General features: G+C 42.9%; 1 protein-coding gene across 1 annotated transcript in view; it reads right to left on the reverse strand.

Annotated features, from left to right (window-relative positions):
- LOC137374448 (pyruvate dehydrogenase (acetyl-transferring) kinase isozyme 3, mitochondrial) overlaps positions 1-25,463 on the reverse strand; it is a 61,465-nt gene extending 36,002 nt beyond the window's left edge. Inside the window, exons 1-3 of the mRNA XM_068040574.1 lie at positions 24,699-25,463; positions 9,913-10,054; positions 5,851-5,922 (exon numbers count right to left, since the gene is read on the reverse strand). Of these exons, the coding sequence (XP_067896675.1) occupies positions 5,851-5,922; positions 9,913-10,054; positions 24,699-24,804 (320 nt within the window). The 5' untranslated portion in view covers positions 24,805-25,463. The remainder of the gene's footprint in view (positions 1-5,850; positions 5,923-9,912; positions 10,055-24,698) is intronic.

The raw sequence follows: 25,463 nt of genomic DNA on the forward strand, positions 1-25,463 counted from the left end.
AAACACTAAAGAAATTATTCCACAGTACAGAAAGAAGCACTAGGACTCCTACTAGCCCTTCAACATTTCGAAGTTTATGCAAGTAACAGACACATAGACATTCAAATCTATACTGACCACAACCCCCTCGTATTTCTGGACAAATTCAAAGTTTAAAATGCCAGACTGTTCCGATGGAGCTTACTTCTCCAGCCGTTCAACTTGAAAATTGTACTTAAAGCTGGGAAGAACGTTATTGCTGGCACATTGTCCAGAATTTAAATACTGTACTACCAGAAATCCATAAAGAAATCATGACTGAAAGCCTGAGGAGTGCACGGGATGAATGTGTGCAGATGTGTACTATCCCATGTCATACTTTTTCTGAAAAACAACAAACAAAAAATGAACTACCAAGGAATTTAATTTTTTCCCTTTTTGCAGGGAGGTGTCTCACTCTCGGAGCCATAACAGTGGTGAGACAGTTCCAGCTAAGCAGGAATGCTGATGAAAACATCTTTTAACTACTGCACAGAGAAGTTGCAAGGTGACCTCGGAACACCCCATCTGCGAAAGTAAACCAAGATTTCCTCTATCGACTTTGGATTGAGGCTTAAACACAAGGAGCCTGCGACACTTCATCCAATTCAAGACACCGAACATTCAGGCCTGCACCACTGAAAGATTCCCTCGCAAAAAGCTTCTAAAAAGGTGGGGGTTTTTTTCAAAACTGTTTTCCAACAATTGGACTCTGATTACACGTTACCAGTTTACTCTATCTTTTCTTGAAGGTGTGCGTGCGTGCGTACACGCGAGTGTCTGTGTGAATGCGTGAGTGGGTGAAGTAGCGAGTATTTTTGATTGTCTAAAAATAAATATTTATTTTACCTACGAGAAAATCTGTCATTTATCTATTTGACCCTTAAAACACTCGAGGACTAAAACATTTTTAAAACACTATCTGATATCAGTTGAGAGGTGAAAAGTGGAAGTTACCCACACCACTTCCCTTCTGTCCATAGCAAAAGGCTTTGGGGAGTCAGGGGTCACTTGCCACAGAATACGCAGCCTCTGATCTGCTCTTGTAACCACAGTATGTGTGTGAATGGCCCAGTTATGTTTCTGGTCAATAGTGGGGCATTCAACAATGGTAATGCCATTGAATGTCAAGGGAAGATGCTTAGATTCTCTCTTGCTGGAGATGATTGTTGCCTGGCACTTGTGTGGCACAACTGTTACTTGCCACTTGCATGCTGTCCAGGTCTTACACACACAGGCACGACTGCTTTGTTATCTAAGGAGTTGTGAATGGAACTTAACACCATGCAACCAACAGCAAACATCCCACTTCTGACTTTTTGATAGAGGGAAGGCCATTGATGAATTACAGACCCATCAGTCTACTCTCAAATCAACAGCAAAGTAATAGAAGCTGTCTTCGACAGTGCTATCAAACAACACTTATTCACCAATAACCTATTCACCACTGTTCAGTTTGGGATCAATCAGGGTTACTTGGTTCCAGACCTCATTACAGTCTTGGTCCAAACGTGGACAAAAGAGGTGAATTCAACAGCTGAGGTGACAGTGACTGCCCCTGACATCAAGGCAGCATTTGACCGAGTGTGACACCTTGGAGGCCTATCAAAATTCGCTGAATTCCCACAGTCAACATCCTGGAATTTAATAATGACCAGAACCTAACTAAACCAGCCATATAAATACTGCAGCTACAAGAGTAGGTCAGAGGCTGGGAATTCTGCGGCAAGTAACTCACCTCCTGACTCCCCAAAGCTTGTCCACGATCTACAAGGCACAAATCAGGAGTGTGTTGGAACACTCGCCACTTGCTTGAATGAGTGCAACTCCAACACTCAAGAAGCTCAATACCATCCTGGACAAAGCAGTCCGCTTGATTGGCATCCCATCCACTACCTTAAACATGCATTCCATCCACCACTGGCGCACAATGGCAGCAGTGTGTACCATCTACAAGATGTACTGCTGCAATTCACCAAGCCTCCTTCAAAAGCACCTTCCAAACCTGTGACTTTTAGAGCCTAGAAGAACAAGAGCATCAGGCAGATGGGACCACCATCATCTGCAAGTTCTCCTCCAAGTCACACGCCATCCTGACTTGGAAATATAATTGCCATTCCTTCACTGTCACTGGATCAAAATTCTGGAACTCCCTCCCTAACTGTGAGTATACCTACACCAAACCAACTGTAGTGGCTCAAGGCAGCAGCTCACCACTTTCTCAAGGGTAATTAGGGATGGACAATAAATGCTGGCCTTGCCAGCGATGCTCACATCCCATGAACGACTAGAAAAAGCAGCTAAAGATGGTTGGGCCAAGAACAATGCCCTGAGGAACTCCTGCAGCAATGCCCTGGGGTTGAGATGATTGGCCTCCAACAACCACAACCATCCTCCTTGCCCTAGACAGGACTCCAGCCAGTGGACAGTTTTCCCTCTCATTCCTATGGATTTCAACTTTACTTGATGCTACTGTTGGTCAAATACTGTCTTGATATTAAAGGCAGTCACTTCTGTCTGACCTCTGGAATTCAGCTCTTTTGTCCACGTTTGGACCAAGGTTATAGTGAGGTCTGGTACTGAGTGGTCTTGAGGGAACCTAAACTGAGAATCAATGAGCAGGTTATTGATTGCACGGTCGATGACTATCTTCCATCACTTTGATAATGATTGAGAGTAAACTGAATGGGGTAGTAACTGACTGGATTGGATTTATCCTGCTTTTTGGTGGACAGGACATACCTAGGCAATTATCCAAATTGTCAGGTAGATGCCAGTGTTGTAGCTGTACTGCAACAGCTTGGTTAGGGGTAGGGCTAGCTCTAGAGCACATCTTCAGCATTACAGTTGGGAGGTGTTTAGTTCCCATCGTCTTTGCTGTATCCAGCACGTTCAGCCATTCCTTGTTATCATGTGGAGTGAATCGAATTGGCTAAAGGCTGGCTTCTGTGATGGTGGGGAACTCAGGAGGAGACAGAGATGGATCATCCACTTTGCATTTCTGGCTGAAGATGGTTGCAAATGCTTCAGCCTCGTCTTTTGCACTCACATGCTAGATTCTGCTGTCATTGAGGATGGGGATGATCATGGTGCCTCCTCCTCCTGTTAGTTAATTGTCCACCACCATTAATGACTGGATGTGGAAGGACTACAGAGCTTTGATTGATCTGTTAATTATGGGATCGCTTAGCTGTCTATCACAGGCTGCTTCTGCTGTTCAGTATGTATGTAGTCCTGTGCTGTAACTTCATGAGGTTGGCATCTCATTAAGTCTGCCTGGCGCTGCTCCTGGCATGCTCTTCAACTCTTCTCATTGAACTAGGGTTGGCCCCCTAGCTTGATGACAGTGGTAGAGCGAGGGATATGCCAGGTTCATGAGGTTAAAGATTGTGGAGGAATACAATTCTGCTGCTGTTGATGGCCAAAGCACCTCATGTTTGCCCAATTTTGAGTTGCTAGATCTCTTCTGAATCTATCTCATTTAGCATGGTGGTGGCACCAAATAACACGAGCCACACTTGGTAAAAGTCACTGAAGTCCCTCATCCAGAGGGATTCTGCCCTTTTACCTTCTCTACTTCTATCCTCCATAAACTCGAGCTTATCCAAAATTCTGCTGGCTGTACTGTGACTCATACTAACCCCAGTTACCCATCATCCCTGTACTCGCTGACCTACCTTGGTTCAAGATCCATCACCACCTCCAATTTAATATTTTCATTCTCACACAGGTGGCCAAATCCCTCCATGGCCTTGCCCCTCCTATCTCTAACCTCCTCTAGCCAACCAACCCTTAAAGAATTCTGCATTCCTCCAACTCTGGAGTCTTGTGGAATCCCCACTCCCTTTCCCCAACCATTGGCGGCCGCGCCTTTACCAACACCCTCCACCACTCTCACTCTCATCCTTTAAGACCATCCTCATAACCAACTTCTTTGATCAAGTTTTTAATCACCCATATCTCCTTTTTTAATCAATCTTTATCCGATTATGTTCATCTGAAGCATCTTGGGAGATTTTCTTACGTTAAAGTGGAGTGGTGGAGTGGCGCAGTGGTTAGCACTGCAGCCTCACAGCTCCAGCAACCCGGGTTCGGTGTGGAGTTTGCAAGTTCTCCCTGTGACCACGTGAGTTTCCGTCGGGTGCTCCGGTTTCCTCCCACAGCCAAAGACATGCAGGTTGATAGGTAAATTGGCCATTGTAAATTGCCCCTAGTGTAGGTAGGTGGTAGGAGAATGGAGGGAAGGTGGTAGGGAATATGGGATTAATGTAGGATTAGTATAAAATGGGTGGTTGATGGTTGGCACAGACTCGGTTGGCCGAAGGGCCTGTTGCAGTGCTGTATCTCTCTTTGACTCTATCTCTATGACTCTCTAAAGTGCTAGAAGGTGAAAGTTGCTGTTTTAGAAAATTCAGCATCAGTTCAACATCCCAATAAGGTTCCCTAACCTCCACTGGAAAATTGGTACGAAGTAGTGCTGATTAGGTCAGTAAAAAAATTATGTGATAGGAATGAATGAGATGCAGGTGGCGTTCAGAGAAGAACTAAGCAGAAAAGAAGGCATGAGTATTATCAGTGACATGAAAGAAACCAGGAGAAAAGAATAAGATGCACAGAAAAATTGAACTCCATGACAGCAATTAGCTTGATGCAAATTAGGTCAGAGAAAAAGAACAAATCTTGACATTGGCACTGTAAAAAATATCTTTTATTCTGTTACTGTAATTTTTAAACCATTTCAGTGAACCTTCAGCAGTAATTCAACGTATAGTTTGTAAATTGGTAATCCATTTATAATTAAAACTTCCACAAGCCTGCATTTTGAAAGTAAAAAGTGTTTTCAACACAATCAATAAGGACAGGAAAAAGTGGACCATTTCTGGTACACCACCCTTGCAGATTTTTGTACTTATTTGAGTCACATACCAACCATTAAATAGAATGCAAACACAGAGACAAGTTTTAAAAATGAATATACTGTCATCTCAAAAGTTTGTTAGGCATGTACTACTTTGACAGAAATGGAAAACAAATCAGATTCTTACTTATCCAATACAGGAGGATCTTCAGGGCCTTTGCTCTGAAACTCCAGCAGTTCTAAAAAGCTCTGCATATACCTGAAAGTGGTTAAAAAAAGATGTTAGTCAAAACCAATAACTCCACTCCGCAATTGCCAATATACATGGTATCTTTTATTTAATGTACCAAAAAAACATGTTATGGGCAATGTTGACTAGGTAAATCTATGTAAAAATGAATTTGTTCAACTAACCTCACAAAATAAGTTAAACATCATCGAAAGATCTACAGTATTTTTCCCCCCTGTAGGCGGAGATGTAAACAAACTCACCAAGACTGAGTTTCTCAGTCCAGAGGCCGTGAGGAAAGAAGGGAAGATAACTTGTGCAGAAAATTGAGATAGGAGTAGCAGACAATGAATATTTTAAAAGGAGAGATGAGAGGGTTGTACAGGCTGAAATGCATGAAAGAAGAAGAACTGTCAGAGTAGTGGGGAGAGGGCAAGTTGTGATTAGGTGATGAGAGCCACAGCACTGTCCAAGTGAATTTGGGTGCAGCTGGTATCAACATTAGAGGTTTCAGTAAGGGTCAAGCTGTTGCCATCTTTGAGCTAAGTGAGTAAGGAAGAGGAGTTGGATTGAGGGGCAGAGTATCAGTTTGAGTGCTGGTGAGTCACATACCAACCATTAAATAGAATGCAAACACAGAGACAAGTTTTAAAAATGAATTAAAAAAAAAAAATGAACTGTCATCTCAAAAGTTTGTTAGGCATGTACTACTTTGACAGAAATGGAAAACAAATCAGATTCTTACTTATCCAATACAGGAGGATCTTCAGGGCCTTTGCTCTGAAACTCCAGCAGTTCTAAAAAGCTCTGCATATACCTGAAAGTGGGCCAAGGAGCAGAAATGATCCAGCAGAAGTTGATCCTGCAGTCCAACACAGGTGATAGTTGTCACACTACCAGATCCAATAGACAAGCAGAGAAACATGGGAGCAGTTGAGTGAAACAATGTTCTCTCTAAGCCATGTGGCTGCATAGCAGCCCGGAAGTTCCCGCACAGGCCAAGCTGAAGTCGGCCCCTTTAAGTTACAGCGAGTGTGTGGCCACACAACAAAATTTGAAGGGCCAGCAGAGTTAACAGGCCTCGCACAACAATAAAAAGAGATCACATTTGAGTGAAACCGATGGAGGCGGCCCAATGGCTACCTGTAGGTAGTCATGAGTGCGCAAGATACAAAGGAGCAGCGAGAGACAGATGAGCTGGTCCAAAAGGTCCAGTCTGATGGACAAGCATAGCAGAGCCGAGTTAATGCCCATGGAAAGCAAAACAGGTAGCAGCAGGGCAGAAACAGCATGGGGACATTGGGACCAGGATAGGAATCAACAGGAGCTGAGTATTTCCTTGTTACTGAAAGTCAGTTGCCCAAGCAGTTCATCCTGAACCACTTGAGTGATACAAAGGATGCAAGGACATGCCAAGAATCATAGAATGATACAAGATAGACGGAGGCCATTCAGCCCATCATGCCTGTGTCAGCTCTTTGGTAGAATTATCCAATTAGTCACACTCCCCTGCTTTTTCCCCATAGCCCTGTAATTTTTATTTCCCCTTAAAGTGTTTAATCAATTCTCTTTTGAATATTACTATTGAATCTACTTCCACCACCCTCTCAGACAATGCATTTCAGATCACAAAAACCCACTGTGTAAAAAAATGTTCTCATGCTGCCTCTGGTTCCTCTGCCAATCACCTTAAATCTGTGTCCTCGGTTTACCAACCCTTCTTTCTGTATGATTTGTCACCACAGTGTGATTTCCCCCCTTTTGTTAACAACTCTTAGTCAACAACTAGACTCATTTTGGCGACCATTTCTTTATTCAAAAACCAGATGCATGCCATATCTCAGTAGCCATGGCACCATATTTCACTGTGTGGCCCCGTGACGCCATTCTACCTTGCCAAGGGAGTTGCAACAACAAATCCATTTCAATTTGACGAGTAAGGCGTTTTTGGTAGCCAGGTGGAAGAAATGCTGGAAGTCTATAATTTAAACTCCAAAAGGCTAAAGATATGATCAGCAAAGGAGGCACACTATATTGTTTGGGGCTTCCATGTTAACCTTTCATGAATGCATCCACATCCACAGCTCTCACAAAGTCAGAATAGTTTCCAACAGCCTATCCTAACTCTCTCGATACACTAAGCCAGTCATCTACCCCCAGGTCTTGTGTTCAAGACTGGTGACAGGCCCCTCAACCCACTATGTACTCCAATAGGTAGCTGCCTTCAGTAGTGTTTGGTGGCACATCTGTGTGCCTGAGAGGCAGAAACCTTTTCAAGGCCACAAAAACAGAAAATGCTGGAAATACTCAGCAGGTCAGGCAGCATTTGTGGAGAAAAACAGCTTTCATCAGACTTGAAATGTTAACTCTGTTTTTCTCTCCTTGGTCTGAGTATTTCCAGCATTTTTTGTTTGTTTCAGGTTTCCAGCATCCAAGGTATTTGCTTTTGTACCTCTTCAAAGTCACTGCCCCACTTTTATGAGCATGGCACACTCCCAGATCATCCAACATCCTCTTCATAATCAAGACATTAGCACCACACTTTACTATTTATTATATTGCGACCAACAAATTGTATGGCCTTCACCCCATTTTGATCAATTTCTCAAGATAAAGAAGTTCAAGTTGGTTACACTTCAGTACATTATGCAAGTGATGTATCCTTGGAATTGACCAGAGATTACTGATTGAAAGGATGTGCATTTTTACATGGCAATTCTATGTTATCATGAGCAAGTCACGACGAACATAAGAATTAGGAGATGGTGTAAGCCATTTGGCCCTTCAAGCCTGCTCTGCCATTCAACAAGATCGTGGCTGATTTTCTAGCTCAATTCCACCTTCCTGCACTATCCCCATAATCCTTTAGTACCCAAAAATCTATCCACCTCGGTCTTGAATATACTTAACAACTAAGCATCCACAACACTCTGGGGTACAGAATTCGAAAGATTCACAACCCATTGAGTGAAGAAATTTCTCCTCTCAGTCCTAAATGTCCAACCCCTGAAACGGAGACCCCATGTTATAGATTCCACAACCATGGGAAACGTTTCCTCAGCATCTACCTTAGAAAATTCTTAAGGGATTTGACAGGTTTGAATTAGATCACTTCCCATTCTTCTGAACTCCAGCGTATATAGGCCTAGTTTACAGTCACCAATACAAAATCCTCCAGCTTCTCTATAAAATGTCCTTCAATAGTTTCTGTACACCCAAGTCTGTAGTATATTCACAGGCAATAAAATTGAGGAGACTGATTAGTCCAGGCTTCCAGCCAGGTCTCTGATTGCTATGCAGTCTAGCAAGCAGCCACACCTTCCAGCAATTGAGTTTGGGTCAATTGTGAGAAGTTGACCTTTTGCAAAATCCTGACCTAGAAATCCGACTGCTGAGTGCCTGGTTTTTGAGTGCAAAAGATTCTCTAAACCGCAAATATGGCAAAAAGGAATTGCACGCTCATTAAGAGCCAGAAATCTCTCGCCGTCATTTTAATATTGGTGAGAAAAAGCACCCTGGGCCCCTCTGTTATATTGGGTTGCACTCAACACCTGGCTGGTTGCATTCACAAGACCAGGTTAAACAGTGTCCTCCTGGCTCCGCATTCAAACCAGTTAGGTCACAAGGTAAGGGATCATGAAGTCTTTATTACATGATGCAGATAGAGGACACTCTTTTAACTGGAAGAAGCCAGTGGTTATCTCCTGCCTGATGAAACTTGCTGAAGCAGAACGTCCATACCCACCTCTCTCTCCTGAGCTTCTTCACTGCGAGCAGGGAAGAAGTCTCCAGCACCATGCTCTTCACCTTTTGCCATCCAAGTCACTATTGCCTTCCTAATGGTTGAATTATGGAGGAAGCAACATGCCATCACAATTCTAGAAGATCTTATTATACTGCAATGTAGTCCAATGAGCATTTCTACCATTTAGGTAGACATGAAAGCCTACAAGCAATGCCACATAACCACAATGTAAAATCATGCAATGTAAAAAAAAAAATTCTCTCCGCCTCTGATGCAATGAGATGTCCTGGTGTATGAAAGGTGCCAACAATAAAGAATCTGGTTTTCCAGTACAAAATTAAAATGTCACTTTTGGTGGGAAGTGAGCAAGTACCAACAAAACTTCCAAGGAAAGCTCTATATGTTTCATTTCAGGTTGCAAGATTGGTATTAAAATAACACGCTTCCCACTGCCATTCTAAGATTAATGTTTTCTGTAAAAGGAATATCTCAGAATATTTTGATTCTTAGCCTGGTATCTGCCAGTTCCTAATGTGAAAAAATAATACATACCTATGACACAGTAACTTGACTATTGAAGAATCACAGAAAATTGTTCTTGTGAATCTTATCTTGATATTAGCCAGTTTCATTTGTAATATATAAAATTTACATGCTATATTTTATATAACTTTTCAGCCCAGAAACAAGTGACCTATATATCAGGATAATATTAATCCCTGTATTCCATGTTCATTTTGCAGTACAAGAAAATGACACAGGATGAATATAATGAATATCAATCTTTCTTTACAGTATTCCTTTAAAAGTGAAAATAGAAAATTCAGTCATCTGCTGAAATTAATGAAAAATGTACTCAATTGCTTCTAAATCATGAGAAATTGTATTAAAACTTGGACAAGTGGATAATTTCACCATGACATTAATCCACATAGTACAATGAAAATAAATTAAGAATTTTGAATAGATTCCATGCACAGTAATTTCTCTGTACTTGTGATCACTATAAAGCAGACTCCACTGCATTCCTGTACTAATCTTTTACATATGGTATTTACTTACCAGCTCTGGACAAGTCGCACAGAGGGCCTGCTGAGCAGGTTATCAGGCAACAAGTTCACTTCTCTCATTGTATTAGCCAATCGAACTGGCAGCTCCTTTCGCAAGAACATGAAAGAGGTCTTTCCACATGCATTGTCACGGCCTGAGGGAAAAACAAACAAAAGAAAAGTTCTAAATTCCGAGTGTCAAGCTGCATAAACTAATATATTAAATAGCCACACAATTATTTCAGGATTTGGGCAGTTATATGGACTCATACCCTCTAGAAAGTGATGAAATAAAATGCATTTGAGCAGACTTCAGTGTCTTTGAATTCTAACTGCAGAAACAAAAACCGTGGGTTCGAATGCACTATACCAGGACCCCACCTCCAGCTTTTTCGTAAAAACCGATGGCCTAATTGCATTTCAATACAGTATCTGATATAAAATTACCAAGAGACTTTATTACCAAATTTGAACCGATTAAAAATAAATTACGAGGAAAAAAAAGAGCTTTAATTTGTAAAGCGGCTGCAAAGCTACTGATATTGAATCAACAGCCAACCTGCACACAGCAAGATCCCACAAACATGATAAATGACCAGATAATCTGTTCAACTCATACAAGTATAGCACCACCCATAATATTCGGTTACAATAAATACCTACACCAGTATTTGAGTTTACTGCTATTACATCAGGGAAGCACCTTATAAGATTCTACTTTAAATTGATAAAATAACTGTTTTGCAACTGTTTTACAATTACAATACATTAGGCACACAAACACTTTTATTACATTTCATTGAATTATATTCCCAAATTTTTTAATTGAACCAATGTTATGTTGTATCTCAAACAAAAATCTCACTAGTCAAAGTTTGGCATTTACAACTTTTGAAAGCTGTCAATGGAAATTAAAAAGGTTACTTTAATACTAAGTCCTCAAGGACAATCCAAATGATAGTTCTTTTCCTCAGTATGGGACTGTTAACAGAAATTATGAAGTATACACAAAAGTAAAGTTTAACCCTTTGGCCCAGACTTGTTTTATTAACAGAGGCATCAGTAACCCCCTCAGGTACAGTATAAACAACGTTTATGCCAAAATTATGCCAAATCTATTGCCCGTTTCCCTGATTAAATCTATTAATGTAGCTGCATCCTTCGTTCATAACAGTAGTCTAGAATGCATACATACGTTTCTTAAGCAACATGACATTTGCAATCTGATCACACTATTAATACCATTTTGTAGTGAAGGTCAATGCTTCACTGCAAGTTTGTTTACAGCACATGAAATACAATATATATCACAAACTATCATAGCTAGCAAATGTCATGCATCGCTTTTCCTGGTCAGATTTGTAAAAAAAAAATTAATACAATAACACAGTAGATTAGATTTTTATAACCAGTATGGGATGGTTATAATAAGAGTTTCATGAAATATTTTCATAAACTCTTTCCTTCCTCTACAATGTCAAAATAATGTTGTATCCTGGTGGTATTGATTAATACTGTACTACAAAAATAAATTACATTTTGTAATATATAGTTAACCAACATTCCAGTGGGTTATACACTAGAATGAGCATGTACGGCATTCATCCAAATTATGCTTCCCCATTTCAGCATAACACACATTATGTTAGACTATCAGAGACCTGCAAAACATTTGCAGTGAAATTAGTATCTTTATTGCAACAGTACATCTTTAAAATCCTACCCCATGCATTCCCCCCTTCCCATGCCAACCCCATACCCCAATCCATCCCTCCCAAGTAATCCTCCCCAATTCCCATGCTGTCCCCATCTCATTTGGCCATATAACCTGGAATGCAACATCAGTGCAGTACTAAGGGAGTGCTTGCTGCATTATCTATTGACGGAACATTAACCATGTAGGTGGACATGAGAGATCACATGGTACTATTTGAAATGCAGGAAGTTCTCCAAGTATCACATCCAACATCCTTCCCTCAACTAACACCATTCAAATCAGCTAGTCATTCTTCTTACTTTCTGTTTACTGAACATTATTGTGCGATTGGTTTTTAAAGGTTTTTTTTGGCATTTACCCACATAACCCCGACTGCACTTTAAACGCAATTGATCGGTAGTGCAGTGCTTTGAACTGTGCTGAGGACATGATATGGTGCTGTACAAATGACAATTTCTTCTTTTATGGCCCAGATGTTGCGGCAAGAATAACAGTGTTGATGTATACAATGAAAAGGTAGAGTCAAAGATAAAAATGGGCTTTTAACAATGGTACAGGTGTATTACAGACCTCAAAATTGTGGGAAGGAAATGGAGGGGAAATTTGCAGTCAGGTTAGTGGTGAGAGTAGAAATAACAGCATTATTCAGGGAGATTATATTGACTGGGACAAAAGGGAATAAGTGTTGAAAAGGGAATTGAATTCCTAAAATCTGTTCTGAACTCCTTTCTCAAGCATTAGGTCATCTGGCCTACCAAGGAGAGGTGCGGGGGTGGGGGGGTTGGTGAACGTATTGCTAGATCTAATTGAGTAATATGAGAAATAACTTTATCAGGCAGATCAGTTAGCTGAGCACCTTGGACGAAGTGGCAATATGATAAGATTTAAGATCCAAGTAGAAAGGGAAATAGTCACTACAAAAACTAGAACACGAGAATGGATTAGGGCAGATTTTTAGGTGAGGTGGAAGGAGAAATTGGCACACAGTACTGAAGCTTTCAAAAAGAGAAATTGCAAAGGTATATTTCATTAAGAGGGAACTGCTAGTAATTGTAGGATCCTATGGGATAAAGAGGTTAGAAACCAACCTTTTAATTTTCTACTAGACCTTTATTTGTACCATAACTGATACTTGGAACCTGCCTTGTAGTGAACTGCAGGGGCATCCTCTTATCCCATCACTCTGGCATACAAAGTTCAAGCGAATTAATGCATTTCCAACATTACAGCATTCTATTTGCAAACAACCATGTATTTGTTTAACTGAAGAATATGAATTTTTAGTGAATATTTTGTGATCAAAGTATATCTGTTACAGCTACTTTAATATACAGAGGAGCCACAATTACATCTGATTCATTTTTAATTTAATATTTGTTGACAGCAACTTGAAATTTAGCACCTAAAGCTTTTGACCTATTAAGAATTTAAAAATCATTCAATCTACAGATCCTTTGGTCAGGAATTTATGACTGCTAGCCTGCCAATTCAATTTCAGGCAAAAGGCCTACAAATAATAAACTCAAATTGAATCACTAGGTTTCCATATACCTTGGGGGGAGGGGAAGAGAAGTGGGGTGAGAATATTTCCCAGGAAAAATCATTTTCTATCAGATAGATAGGGAATTGAATATATAGTAAATATCTTCACTGATATGGCTCTTCGCCTTGCCTAGAAACTGATGCTTTTGGCAGAAAAGAAAACTAGATTCCAAAAAGATACACATTTATTTTAGTCCCTCAAAAATCTCAAGATCAAATTATAGATGAACTTATATGCAAAATTAGAACTGGTTTAGCCCACTATTTACTCGAACAGAGTTATACAACAGATTAGCCAATAGCCACTTGTAGTTAATTGGAAATCCCAAAGCAGCTCTTGCAGTTTTGATTAGTAAATGAAAAGAGTAATATACATTATCACTGGACATGATCTCAATACTCATTCGCATGGCGTATGCATGTGTTGGCAGGAAAAAAGACAGAAGCGCAAAGGGAGAACCAACTGCAAAACAGCCCTGACAACCAATTTTTCTGCAGCATCTGTGGAAGAGTCTGTCACTCTAGTATTGGCCTTTATAGCCAATCCAGGCGCTGCTCCGCAAACCACTGACCACCTCCAGGCGCTTACTCATTGTCTCCCGAGACAAGGAGGCCAAAGAAGAAGAAGATGCATATGTACATTAAACTTGTGTTTGGTGGTAGAATAATAAAAATGAAAAGCAGTGTGCAAGTGTTTTTTGATCGTTGTGTGCTATGTTTCCTTGGTTACTGCTTAGTGGTTATCTGCTAAAATGGTGTGCAACATGGGGGAAAAAGCACTGGACTTCAGCACTACAGAAACATCAGCAACAATGTTTTGAGAGCGGAGCTGTTGTCAGTCAGCTCAAACAATCGGAATAACCACTCCAAGTCCAGAAGAAAGCAAACCAAACCTATAATAACGGAATTCAACTCTTGATCACTTGTACTATAAAACTGACATTTGCATGTAATAAGGCCAATAAAATATCAGAAGTCTACCTCTTTCTAGAAAAGAATTAGACATGGACAGGTAGATGTTCTTGCATATATAGGTAATGCAAAGAGTATAACAAAATTGGGGAACCTAATTCATAAATTAAAATAGCAAATGATGACATAATAACAGCAACTGAAATGTGGCTGCTGGCAGGTCAGGATCAGCAAATTAATACAGCTGGGTAAAACATTCAGGAGGAATGAGAGAGCAAGAAAGGCAGACTGGACAGTGGTATTAATTCAAGACATTATTTAAATCCTTATACTCTAGTGCTTTGATAGAGAAATGGTCCAGACACAACCTGTTGGGATTTAGTTTAGGAATTGCAAAGGTTTGGTCACATTACTGAGTATATCATAGACCACTGAATACTGGAAAGAAAATAGGTGCTGAAATTTGTAGACAAATTAGAGGTGTGTAATAATAGATGTACAATTGTAGGATATTTAAATTATCCACAACAGACTGGGATGAAGAAAATGTTAATGGTGAAAATTATTTTTTTTCTGCAGTGTCAGAACTATTTTCGCAGTCAGTCAATGAGATGGCACCCAATAAGTATCATTTGACATGGTTCAAGGTGGTAAAGTAAAGCAAAGCACGCAGCTCACTTAAAAACTACAGAAATATTTAAGGAGCAGTGACCACAATGTAATTAGATTCTGTCCAAAAGGAGAAAGTGGGAGTCTGAGAAGTGGAGAGGAATGGGGTGATGGGACATTCAGTTGAAGATCATTCTGTTAGGGTGAATAAAATCAATTTGCTAGGGAATAGGGAGACAATGGAGCTTGCTGAGGAATGGGAGTGCATAAGCGAGTGCATGAGAAGACATGGGCTGAAGGGTGTTGGATTTACTGTAATTAAAAGGGTCCAGAGGTGAAACCAGTTAGGAAGGAGTCCAAAAAGCCAATTCTTACCCTCATCAACAGTAAGCAGTTGAATATAGAATTTATCTTCCAAACAAAAGGAACTGAATAAATCCAGAGTACCAGGGTCATGACTGTTGCGCCTGTTCAGGTGTGCAGTAAATTTTGCATTCAATAATTTACATTGACGATAGGATTACTATAATGGTTTTGATTTAGCCTTGTTATTGTAAAACAACTGCTTAATATCCTCCACGCCTTGTGTGAAAGAATTTTTAATCTCCTTCCTTGAAGACTTTTTCAGTCATCCTGAAAATCTCATTATTCAGGATTAAAGTGTGAAAATCATTGGCAAGTAGAGCCAAAACAATCCCATACTTTTATAACAGAGCAAAATACTGCAGATCTAGGAAATCTGAAATAAAAACAGAAAATGCTGGAAATACTCAGCAGGTCTTGCAACATCTGTGGAGAGAGAAACAGAGTTAACGTTTCAGGTTGATGACCTTGCCAAGTTTGCCAGTTCTCCCTGTGACTGCTTGGTTTCTTCCGGGTGCTCCGGTTTCCTCCCACATGCCAAATACTTGCGGGTTGATAGGTAAATTGCCCCTAGTGTAGGTAGGTGATCCCTGAACATCAAGAGGCCGATTTGTGATTTCAACAGACACTGGACAGGTAGTGGGTGGATTCTTTGGCATGTCTATGTGATGTCGTTGCCGAGAATTCTGACAAATTTAAATGGTTGAGATTCATGACCATTCCATTGGTCAGCTGCTTGCATATTTGGTGCAGCTTGCCAATCGAAGGGAGCTGAAAATTCAGTAGCTACATTTTGGAACCGAGCTGGTCTAGGAAAGATAAATGATGTGTTAATACCCCTCTTGATCTTTTTCTGAACTTTTGAGTGGCTTACAATGCTAATTGCATGAGGCACATATCATGAACTAGAACATCACTTGTCATTGACATTGTATGATACAAGATCCCTGCTTCTCAAATCAGAGGAATAAACTTCTAATATCCAACAAAGGTTTTCTATCCCCTCTCATAGCAAGATAAGGTGACTGTTCAGATGCAAGCAGATCTTTGCTCTCAGTTTACCACAGCATTATTGGTCCCCTACTTTCTTTCAACTTACATCAATAATTTGGATTCAGATGCACAGTGGAAATGGGCCAAATATACCAATTACATGAAAGTAGGAAGGGTAGTTGATGCTGTTCAGACAGCCAAGGCCCTCAAGTTGCTAGATAAAATCTGTAAATGGCAGTGGCAGATGAAATTCAACACAAACAAGTATAAGTTATTACACACCAGAAGAAAAAAAATAAACTAAGCGTTATGTTAAAGGAAATTTAGGTTGTTAATACACTCCAGCAATATTCAAACTGATACAAAGGAAGATTAAAAATATAAGCTTCACTCTTAACCAAAAATGCCAATCAAAACAAATTTTTAAAGACAAAATGGTCACCCAGCTGAGTTTTTGTAAAGCAAAGCTCATCTACCTTTTTCTCTTCTTAGGCAGTCCCTTGGGAATTATGACTTCCTTCCACTCCAGGGTTGTGGGTCCTTAGGTGACTGAATAGTCCGATTCTGGATCTGCACACTGCTACAGGTAGGGCAGGTGGTGTTTGGTGAAGTGAGTGAATGGGATGCTCGAATTTCTGAACGCTCCTTCCGCTGTTTGCACTTGGTTGTTGCCTGGGCATGTCGACATTGTTCAAACTGGCTGGCACCTTCACGAATGCTTCTTCCCCATTTTGGGCAGTCTTGGACAAGAAATTCCCACGAATCAGTGGAGATGTCACATTTTTTCAGGGAGTCTTTAAGGACATCCTTGCAGTGTTTCCTCTGCCCTCCTGGTCGCCTCTTGCCTTGACGGAGCTTGGAGCAGAAAGCTTGCTTTGGGAGTCTTGTGTCAGGCATGCGGACAATGTGGCTCGCCCAACGTAACTGACTAGCCACGACCAGTGTCTCGATACTGGGAATGTTGGCCTGAAAGAGGACATTGATATTGGAGCGCCTGTCCTGCCACTGAATTTGCAGGATCTTGCAGAGGCGCTGCTGGTGATATCTCTCCAGGGCTTTGAGATGTCTGCTGTACAGTGTCTATATTTCTGACGCATACAGGAGGGCAGGTAACACTGTGGCCCAGTATCGCTCATCTACACTAGATCACTTAACAGACAATAGCCACCGGTACTGCAGGAGACTCCCCTGCTTCACAATGGGATAGCATTCACAATTTGCTTATGTATGTTAGTTTGCATTCTTCAACACATGTTTTGATAGCAATTCATAAAACGAGGCATTGTATTGTAGAGTTCAAACAGTTACTAGGCATCATACCAAACAACCCAACCTCACATTTGCACTACAGAAACAATAGTTTCCCGACTGAATCACTAGCTAAAGCCCATTTTAAAATTTTCATGGTGTTTAACTTTATAATACAGAAACTCTTACAATCTGAAAGATAGATCCTCAGGTCCATCACAAAAGATATCAAATGAATAGCTTATCTGAAGAACTATTTCAAGGTAGGCCATGAAACTAAGTCAGGGTCACTGATTCAAATAGGTGAAAATTCAGATTACCAGGAAGCACTTCCTTATGCAAAGGATGATAAATATGTGGAAAAGCCTTCTGCATAGGTGGAGGAAGCATCAACCCTGACATTATTTAAGGCATAGTTGAAAGATGTTAAGTTGAGTGGAAGAAAATACCAAATCTTTTCTAGATGGATAAGCAAAGCTGAATCAAAGGGCCTCCTCACACAAATGTATCTTTTGATCTCAATTTCTTGATGTTTACTGCTTTGGGCGTTGTAGTCGACCCCATGTTCTTCTGTATCCCCTTACGGGGTGAAATAAAAACTCGCTCCCAAGTCAGCTTCAATTGCACTTTCAAATTCCCAACTTTCTAGCTTTCGATCCTCCATTCACCATATTTCTGCAGCTACTGGTTTCAACCACTTGCTCACCACCTTCGATGGTCTTATCTCCAGCAAAACCCTTACTCTCACATATGCTGCTCATTATCCATGGTATAGCCCCCATCTTCAATCCCTCAATCCAAGGGATGTAAACCTGAACACATCTGGTACACAATTGGCGTAGCCACCCAACATCAGATTTGGCCGGGCAATGTCAAGCACTATCGGGCCTTGGTCTCCTCTGCAAAAACTGCTCACAACTCCAGGACCATCCTGGAAAGCGAATCATAGGATGGTACAGTGCAGAGGAAGGCTCACCATGTCGGTGCCAGCTCTCTGCAAGAGCAACTCAGCTGGTCCCACTCCCCAGCCCTTTTCCCTGGAGCCCTGCAAGGTTTTTCTTCTTTTCAGACACTTAGCCAATTCCCTTTCAAAAACCACAAGTGAATCTACCTCCACCACACTCTCAAGCAATGCATTCCAAATCCTAACCATTCGCTGTGGAAAATAAGTTTTTCTTCATGTCACCTTAGATTTTTTTGCCACTCATCTTAAATCAGTGTCCTCTGGTTCTCAATCCTGCTGCCAATGGGAAGTTTCTCCCTATTTACCCTGTCTAGACCCCAAATTATTTTGAACACCTCTATCAAATTTTCTCTCAATCTTCTCTTCTCCAAGGACAGCAGTCCCAGCTTCACCAATCTATCCATGTAACTGAAGTCCCTCATCCCTGGAACCATTTTTGTGAATCTTTTCTGCAGCCTCTCTGAAGCCTTCACATCCTTCCTAAGTGTGGTGCCCAGAATTGGACATAATACTCCAGTTGAGGCTGAACCGGTGTTTTTATAAAGGTTCACTATAACTTCCTTGCTTTTGTACCCTATGCCTGTTTAAAAGTCCACTGTCCCATATGCCTTTTTAACTGCTTTCTCAACCTGCCCTGCCACCTTCAATGATTTGTGCACATATATCCCCAGGTCCCTCTGCTCCTGCACCCCTTTTAGATTGCATCCTTCATTTTATATTGCTTTTCCTCATTCTTCCTACCAAACTGTATCACTTCAAACTTCCCTGCATTTAATTTCATCTGCCATGTGTCTGCCCATTCAATAAGCCCTATCTATGTCCTCTTTAAGTTCATCACTATCCTCCTCACAGTTCACAATACTTCCAAGTTTTGTGTAATTTGCAAATTTTGAATTTGTGCCCTGCACACCCAAGGCTAGGTCATTAATATAGATCAAGAAATGCAGTACTTAATACCGACCCTAAAGACTCCCACTGTATACCTTCCTCTAGTCTGAAAAACAACCGTTCGCCACTACACTCTGCTTCCTGTCATCCAGCCAAATTTGTATCCATGCTGCCACTGTCCGTTTTATTCCATGGGCTTCAACTTTGTTGACAAGTCTGTTATGTGGCACTTTTTGGAATTCCATGTACAGCATCACATCAACCTTCTGTGTTACCTGATCAAAAAACTCAAATTAGTCAAATATGATTTGACCTTAATAAATCCATGCTAGCTCTCCTTAATTAGTCCACATTTGTCCAAGTGACTGTTTTGTTCCAGATTATCGTTTCTAAACGCTTTCTCACCACTGAGGTTAAACTGACTGGACTTATCCTTAGACCCTTTTGTGAACAAAGGTGTAACATTTGCAATTATCCAGATCTTTGGCACCACTCTTGTACAGGAGGATTGGAAAGTTATGGTCAGTACCACCACAATTTCCACCCTTACTTCCCTCAGTATCCTCGTTGCAGGTGATCTTTTGGATTCCCTTTTATGTTAGTTGCCAGTCTTTTCTCACTCGCTGCTTCTCATTTCTTTTTTTGGAAATGGGCTGGACACAGTTGAAGGCCCTGTCAACCACAGTGGGGGGGGAGGGGGGGGAGGAATCCTCGGTTGAGGAAAAAGGAAGACATATCAGAAGCGTGTCGTGGAAGGTTGCCTCATCAGAGCAGATGCGTCGGAGATGGAGAATCTGGGAGAATGGAATGGAGTCCTTACAGGAGGCAGAGTGTGAAGAAGTGTCGTCGAGATAGCTGTGGGAGTCGGTGGGCTTATAATGAATATTAGTAGACAGCTTATCCCCAGAGATGGAGACAGAGAAGTTGAGGAAGGGAAGGGAAGGGAAGTGTTGGATATAGACCATGTAAAGGTGAGACAAGGGTGGAAATTAGGAGCAAAGTTGATAAAGTTTTCTAGTTCCGGGCGGAAAAAGAGTTGGGGGATGGGGCCTGAGTAGGACTGGAACAAAGAATGTTCAACATATCCCACAAAAAGACAGGCATAACTAGGACCCATGGAAGTACCCATATCAACTTTTACTTGAAGGAAGTGAGTGGAGTTGAAGAAGAAGTTGTTCAATGTGAAAACAAGTTCAGCCAGGCGGAGGAGGGTGGTGATGGATGGGTACTGGTTGGGCCTCTGTTCAAGGAAGAAGCCGAGAGCCCTCAAACCATCCTGATGGGGGATGGAGGTGTAGAGAGATTGGATGTCCATAGTGAAGAGGCAGCGGTTTGGGGAGGGAATCTGGAAATTGTCAAAATGACGTCGGGCATCAGAAGAGTCACGGACGTAGGTGGGAAGAGACTGGATCGGGGAGAAAAGATAGAATCAAGATAGGAAGAAATAAGTTCAGTGGGGCAGGAACAGGCTGAAACAATGGGTCTGCCAGGACAGCCCTGTTTGTGGATTTTGGGAAGGAGGTAGAAGCAGTCCGCCCGGGATTGAGGGACTATAAAGTTGGAAGCTGTAGAGAGAAGATCTCCAGAGGAGATGAGGTCAGTGACAGTCCTGTGGACAGTAGCTTGATGTTCAGTGGTGGGGTCATGGTCCAGGGAGAAGTAGGAACGCGCTGAGCATCTGCAAGGTAGAGGTCGGTACGCCAGACAACAACAGCACCACCCTTGTCTGCAGGTTTGATGACAATGTCAGGCCTAGACCTGAGAGAACGGAGTGCGACAAGTTCAGAAGGGGACAGGTTAGAGTGAGTGAGGGGGGCAGAGAAATTGAGACGGCCGATGTCTCGCCGACAGTTTTCAATGAAAAAATCAAGAGCGGGTAAGAGGCCAAAGGGAGGGGTCCAGGTAGAGGGAGAATGCTGGAGGCAGGTGAATGGGTCTGCTGTTCGGGGGGAGGACTCCTGGTCAAAGAAGTGAGGCCGGAGGCGAAGGAAGAAGAGCTCAACGTCATTCCGAGCGCAAAATTCATTGAGGTGGGGACGTAAGAGGATAAAACTGAGTCCTTAGCCAAGTACAGAATGTTCAGCATCAGAGAGGGGAAGGTCAGAGGGTATAACGACTACATGGCAAGGGGTCAGATCATAAGGGGTGGGGTCAGAGGGAAGTGAAGGGGAAGAAGGATCCGTAGGGGCATTGGTCCCCATCAGCTGCTGGAGCTTGCATTCCTTAACACCTGAATTTCTCTAATCTTATTTGCCCTATGCCAATTTGCATGTGGCTCAGTTAATAATCCAGAGAGTATTATGTTTGAGGTTCTCATAGTCATAGTCATAGAGATACAGCACTGAAACAGGCCCTTCGGCCCACCGAGTCTGTGCCGACCAACAACCACCCATTTATACTAATCCTACATTAATCCCATATTCCCTACCACATCCCCACCATTCTCCTACCACCTACCTACACTAGGGGCAATTTACAATGGCCAATTGGCCAATCAACCTGCATCTTTGGCTGTGGGAGGAAACCCACGCAGTCACAGGGAGAACTTGCAAACTCCGCGCAGGCAGTACCCAGAATCGAACCCGGGTCGCTGGAGCTGTGAAGCTGTGGTGCTAACCACTGTGCCGCTCCAAATGCAGCAAGATTCTCTTCTTAAATCACTAATGTGCGCTTCTCTGTATTGCCCCCCCCCTGCACTGTCAACTGAGGTGGACGCAGCCCGCCGACCCCCCGGCTCCCTGGCTTTCAATGACCTTGGCGGTCGTCCTCTGGCTCCGAGGCCTGGAGGGCCCCAGCATATTGAGGGCCACCTGCACAGGTGCAGGAGCCACCTCCGTCATTGCAGCTACATGATGCACTGGTGTCACTGACAGGGGGACGAGGATCCATCTCCTATACCAGGAACGCCCTAAAAGGAGCCCCATGATGCTACAGATAACCTTTCAGGGCACACTTGTTCCTCCCTGCTCACCTGAGCAGTTCGAAGAACTGGTGGTAACTTCAGGCACCTCGCCCCTCTCTCGCCCAGCCCTTGCTCCATAGAGCTGATGGAAGTGGCATGCAGGTCAGCACATATCTCTGGCATCCACTGGATGCTATGCTGGAGGTGGCTCTCCATCAGGATTGTCAATCTCTCAATGGAGGAGGTCATGCATGCACACACCAGCGACATGGATGCACCCATGGCCTGGATGGAGCTCTGCCAGATGTTCACCCACCTCACACTGCAAATCCGGCATCTGCCACCTTGTTGACAACTCAAGAGGCATGTCATCAGCCTGAAGCTCAGCATCGCCCTGGCAACCTACAGTCCTCTAAGTATGAGTGGCCTCGGCTGTCACATCCTGTGTCAGCTGCTTGGGCAAGGCTGTGCTGTGCTCACCAGATTGTGATCCCAAAGTTATGCGCGCATGAAAAATGAGTATCTGCACTGGTGGAGGATGCGGGGGAAGAATGTGATGGTGCACCCTTTGAGGTCCCCTCCTCCTTTTTATAGGAGAATGGCTGCCCCTAATGGCGTCAGCTGGCTGCTCTTGTCTTTGACCTGTGTTAGAGAGTAGAATAATTAAACGTAATGCCAATTCCAACACATCCTTCACAGCGCTTCTCATGTATAACTCCATGTGACTAGAAGTGGACACATGACCACTATACCTCATGCTCACCAGAGGCTCTCTTGTGCCCATGCATTAGGTCACACACTCTGTCAGGGCTTCACTCCCATCTCACCATCAGCAAGGGACTGGCCTGCCTCCAGGCTTCATTGGTATCAGTGTTACTAGGAAAGGGACACCACTGTGAATTTTGGCCCTCTCCCTCGCATTCTGCACTCTCTTCTGCAAGCACATAAATGTCCATTGTTAGTCACCTGCCAAAGACACGCACAACACTTATGCTGGTGGCAGCCTGACTTTCCATGATGGTGACACAGGAATGCCTCCTGCATTCATCCACTCAGTACTAGTTGTGCAGGAACCAACTCTGACTGTCCGAGGTCATTTCAGAGAGGCTGGCATGTCTATGGTAGCCAAATGTTTCTTAATTTAGTGCCTAATTCCTCATACTGACTATGCAGAACCTCATTCCTTGTCCTGCCTATGTCGTTGGTACCTACATGAGCCACAACAACTGGATCGTTCCCCTAACACTGTAAGTTCCACTCTAGCCCTTAGCAGATGTCCTGAACCCTGGCACTGGGCAAGCAACACAACCGTCTTGCTCTTTGCTGCAGAGAACAATGTCAATCAAAGTTTGGGGTTCAGAGAACATTGGTAAATTACTGAAGCAGCTTTATTATTCACAAACTGTCACCCCAGGTGCTGCTGCCTTAGGATCCAGTAGCAACTTATCCCGAGGGTCTTACAGTTTGGCGTACACATTTGCAGAGAGAGCGTAAAGTTTGTTTTGAAACACATACTGACCTCAATTAAAAGTTTCTATTCCCCATTACAAAAATTCCATAAATGTCATGCAGTTTCCTTGAAACAGGCTCATGACATTCATATAAATAAGAACAAAATACTGCGGATGCTGAAACTCCGAAATGAGAACAGAAAGTGCCGGAAATAGGTCTGTCAGCATCTATGGGCGGCACAGTGGTTAGCACCGCAGCCTCACAGCTCCAGGGACCCGGGTTCGATTCTGGGTACTGCCTGTGTGGAGTTTGCAAGTTCTCCCTGTGTCTGCGTGGGTTTCCTCCCACAAGCCAAAAGACTTGCAGGTTGGTAGGTAAATTGGCCATTATAAATTGCCCCTAGTATAGGTAGGCGGTAGGGATATATAGGGACAGGTGGGGATGTGGTAGGAATATGGGATTAGTGTAGGATTAGTATAAATGGGTGGTTAATGGTCGGCACAGACTCGGTGGGCTGAAGGGCCTGTTTCAGTGCTGTATCTCTAAACATAAACATATGTCGAGGGAGGCAGAGTTAACGTTTCAGGTCTGTGACCCTTCATCAGAACGTTAACTCCGTTTCTCTCTATACAGATGCTGCCGGACCTGCTAAGTATTTCTGGCACTTTCTGTTCTCATTTTATGACATTCATATCCTTGAGGGTGGAGGAGGCGAGTCCATATTGTGATCCCAGTCTTGTGATGAAGCATTTTATGAAGGCAATTATCTTTTAATGTTATGCTGTATTGGATATTAATTCCTTTAAAAAAAAACTTTACCCTTGTGGACGTGCAGGGAAACTTTGCCGCTTTCAGCAAGCAGGCCGGGGACGGGAAGACACACTTATTTCACCTGTTTCATCAACAACTAACTCCTCTGAACACATCACTCGCCAGCTCCAGACTTTTAATCCAGATGCCCACAGTGGTCGGCAAGTGGCAAGGGAACGAACTGCAGCCATTGTAAGGTTAAAAGCAGAAGGGCAGCACATCCGGCAGGCTCCGGAGGGGGGAGGGAGCGAGAGAGACGATACACAATAAACATCCCGCTCAGAGCCGCCCATCCATCACATCACTGTTTGCAAAAACAATCTCTCAACATGCTCAACAACCGGGACAACAACCCCTTCGGCCATCTCTCCCAACACACACACACACTTTTCAACTTACCGAAATCCAGGAATTGTTTTATTGATAGAGGAGAAGGGGAGAACCGAGAGTAATATTCCACCTGCTTGGGAATGGAGTTTTTCATCAGAAAGCTGAATAGTCGCATAATGCTCCTCTATCCTCAAGTTTGCTGCTTTTTGACGAATGCGATGATCTTACAAAGCGAAACTCTCACAGCGAATCATTTAAGCGAGTGCTGCAGCCGGCCGGGCTCACTCCGCAGCCCAACAGTGTGCCGGGCTATCACTTTCTCTCTCTCCACCGAACAGTGTACCGGACTATTGCTATCACTCTCTCTCTCTCTCCACCGAACAGTGTACGGGACTATTGCTATCACTCTCTCTCTCTCTCTCTCTCCACCGAACAGTGTACGGGACTATTGCTATCACTCTCTCTCTCTCTCTCTCTCTCTCCACCGAACAGTGTACGGGACTATTGCTATCACTCTCTCTCTCTCTCCACCGAACAGTGTACGGGACTATTGCTATCACTCTCTCTCTCTCTCTCTCTCTCCACCGAACAGTGTACGGGACTATTGCTATCACTCTCTCTCTCTCTCTCTCTCCACCGAACAGTGTACGGGACTATTGCTATCACTCTCTCTCTCTCTCTCTCTCCACCGAACAGTGTACGGGACTATTGCTTGCTCGCTCGCTCTCTGCCACTGAACTGTGCCCTCTGTGCCAGCTTCTTCCTCCCTCACAATCCCTCAACGCCTTCTCATTCCGTCACACACTCCTCTCCTCCGCGTCCGCATTGCCGGTA

Source organism: Heterodontus francisci, chromosome 10 (genome assembly GCF_036365525.1).
Source record: "Heterodontus francisci isolate sHetFra1 chromosome 10, sHetFra1.hap1, whole genome shotgun sequence".
Taxonomy (NCBI): Eukaryota; Metazoa; Chordata; class Chondrichthyes; order Heterodontiformes; family Heterodontidae; genus Heterodontus; species Heterodontus francisci.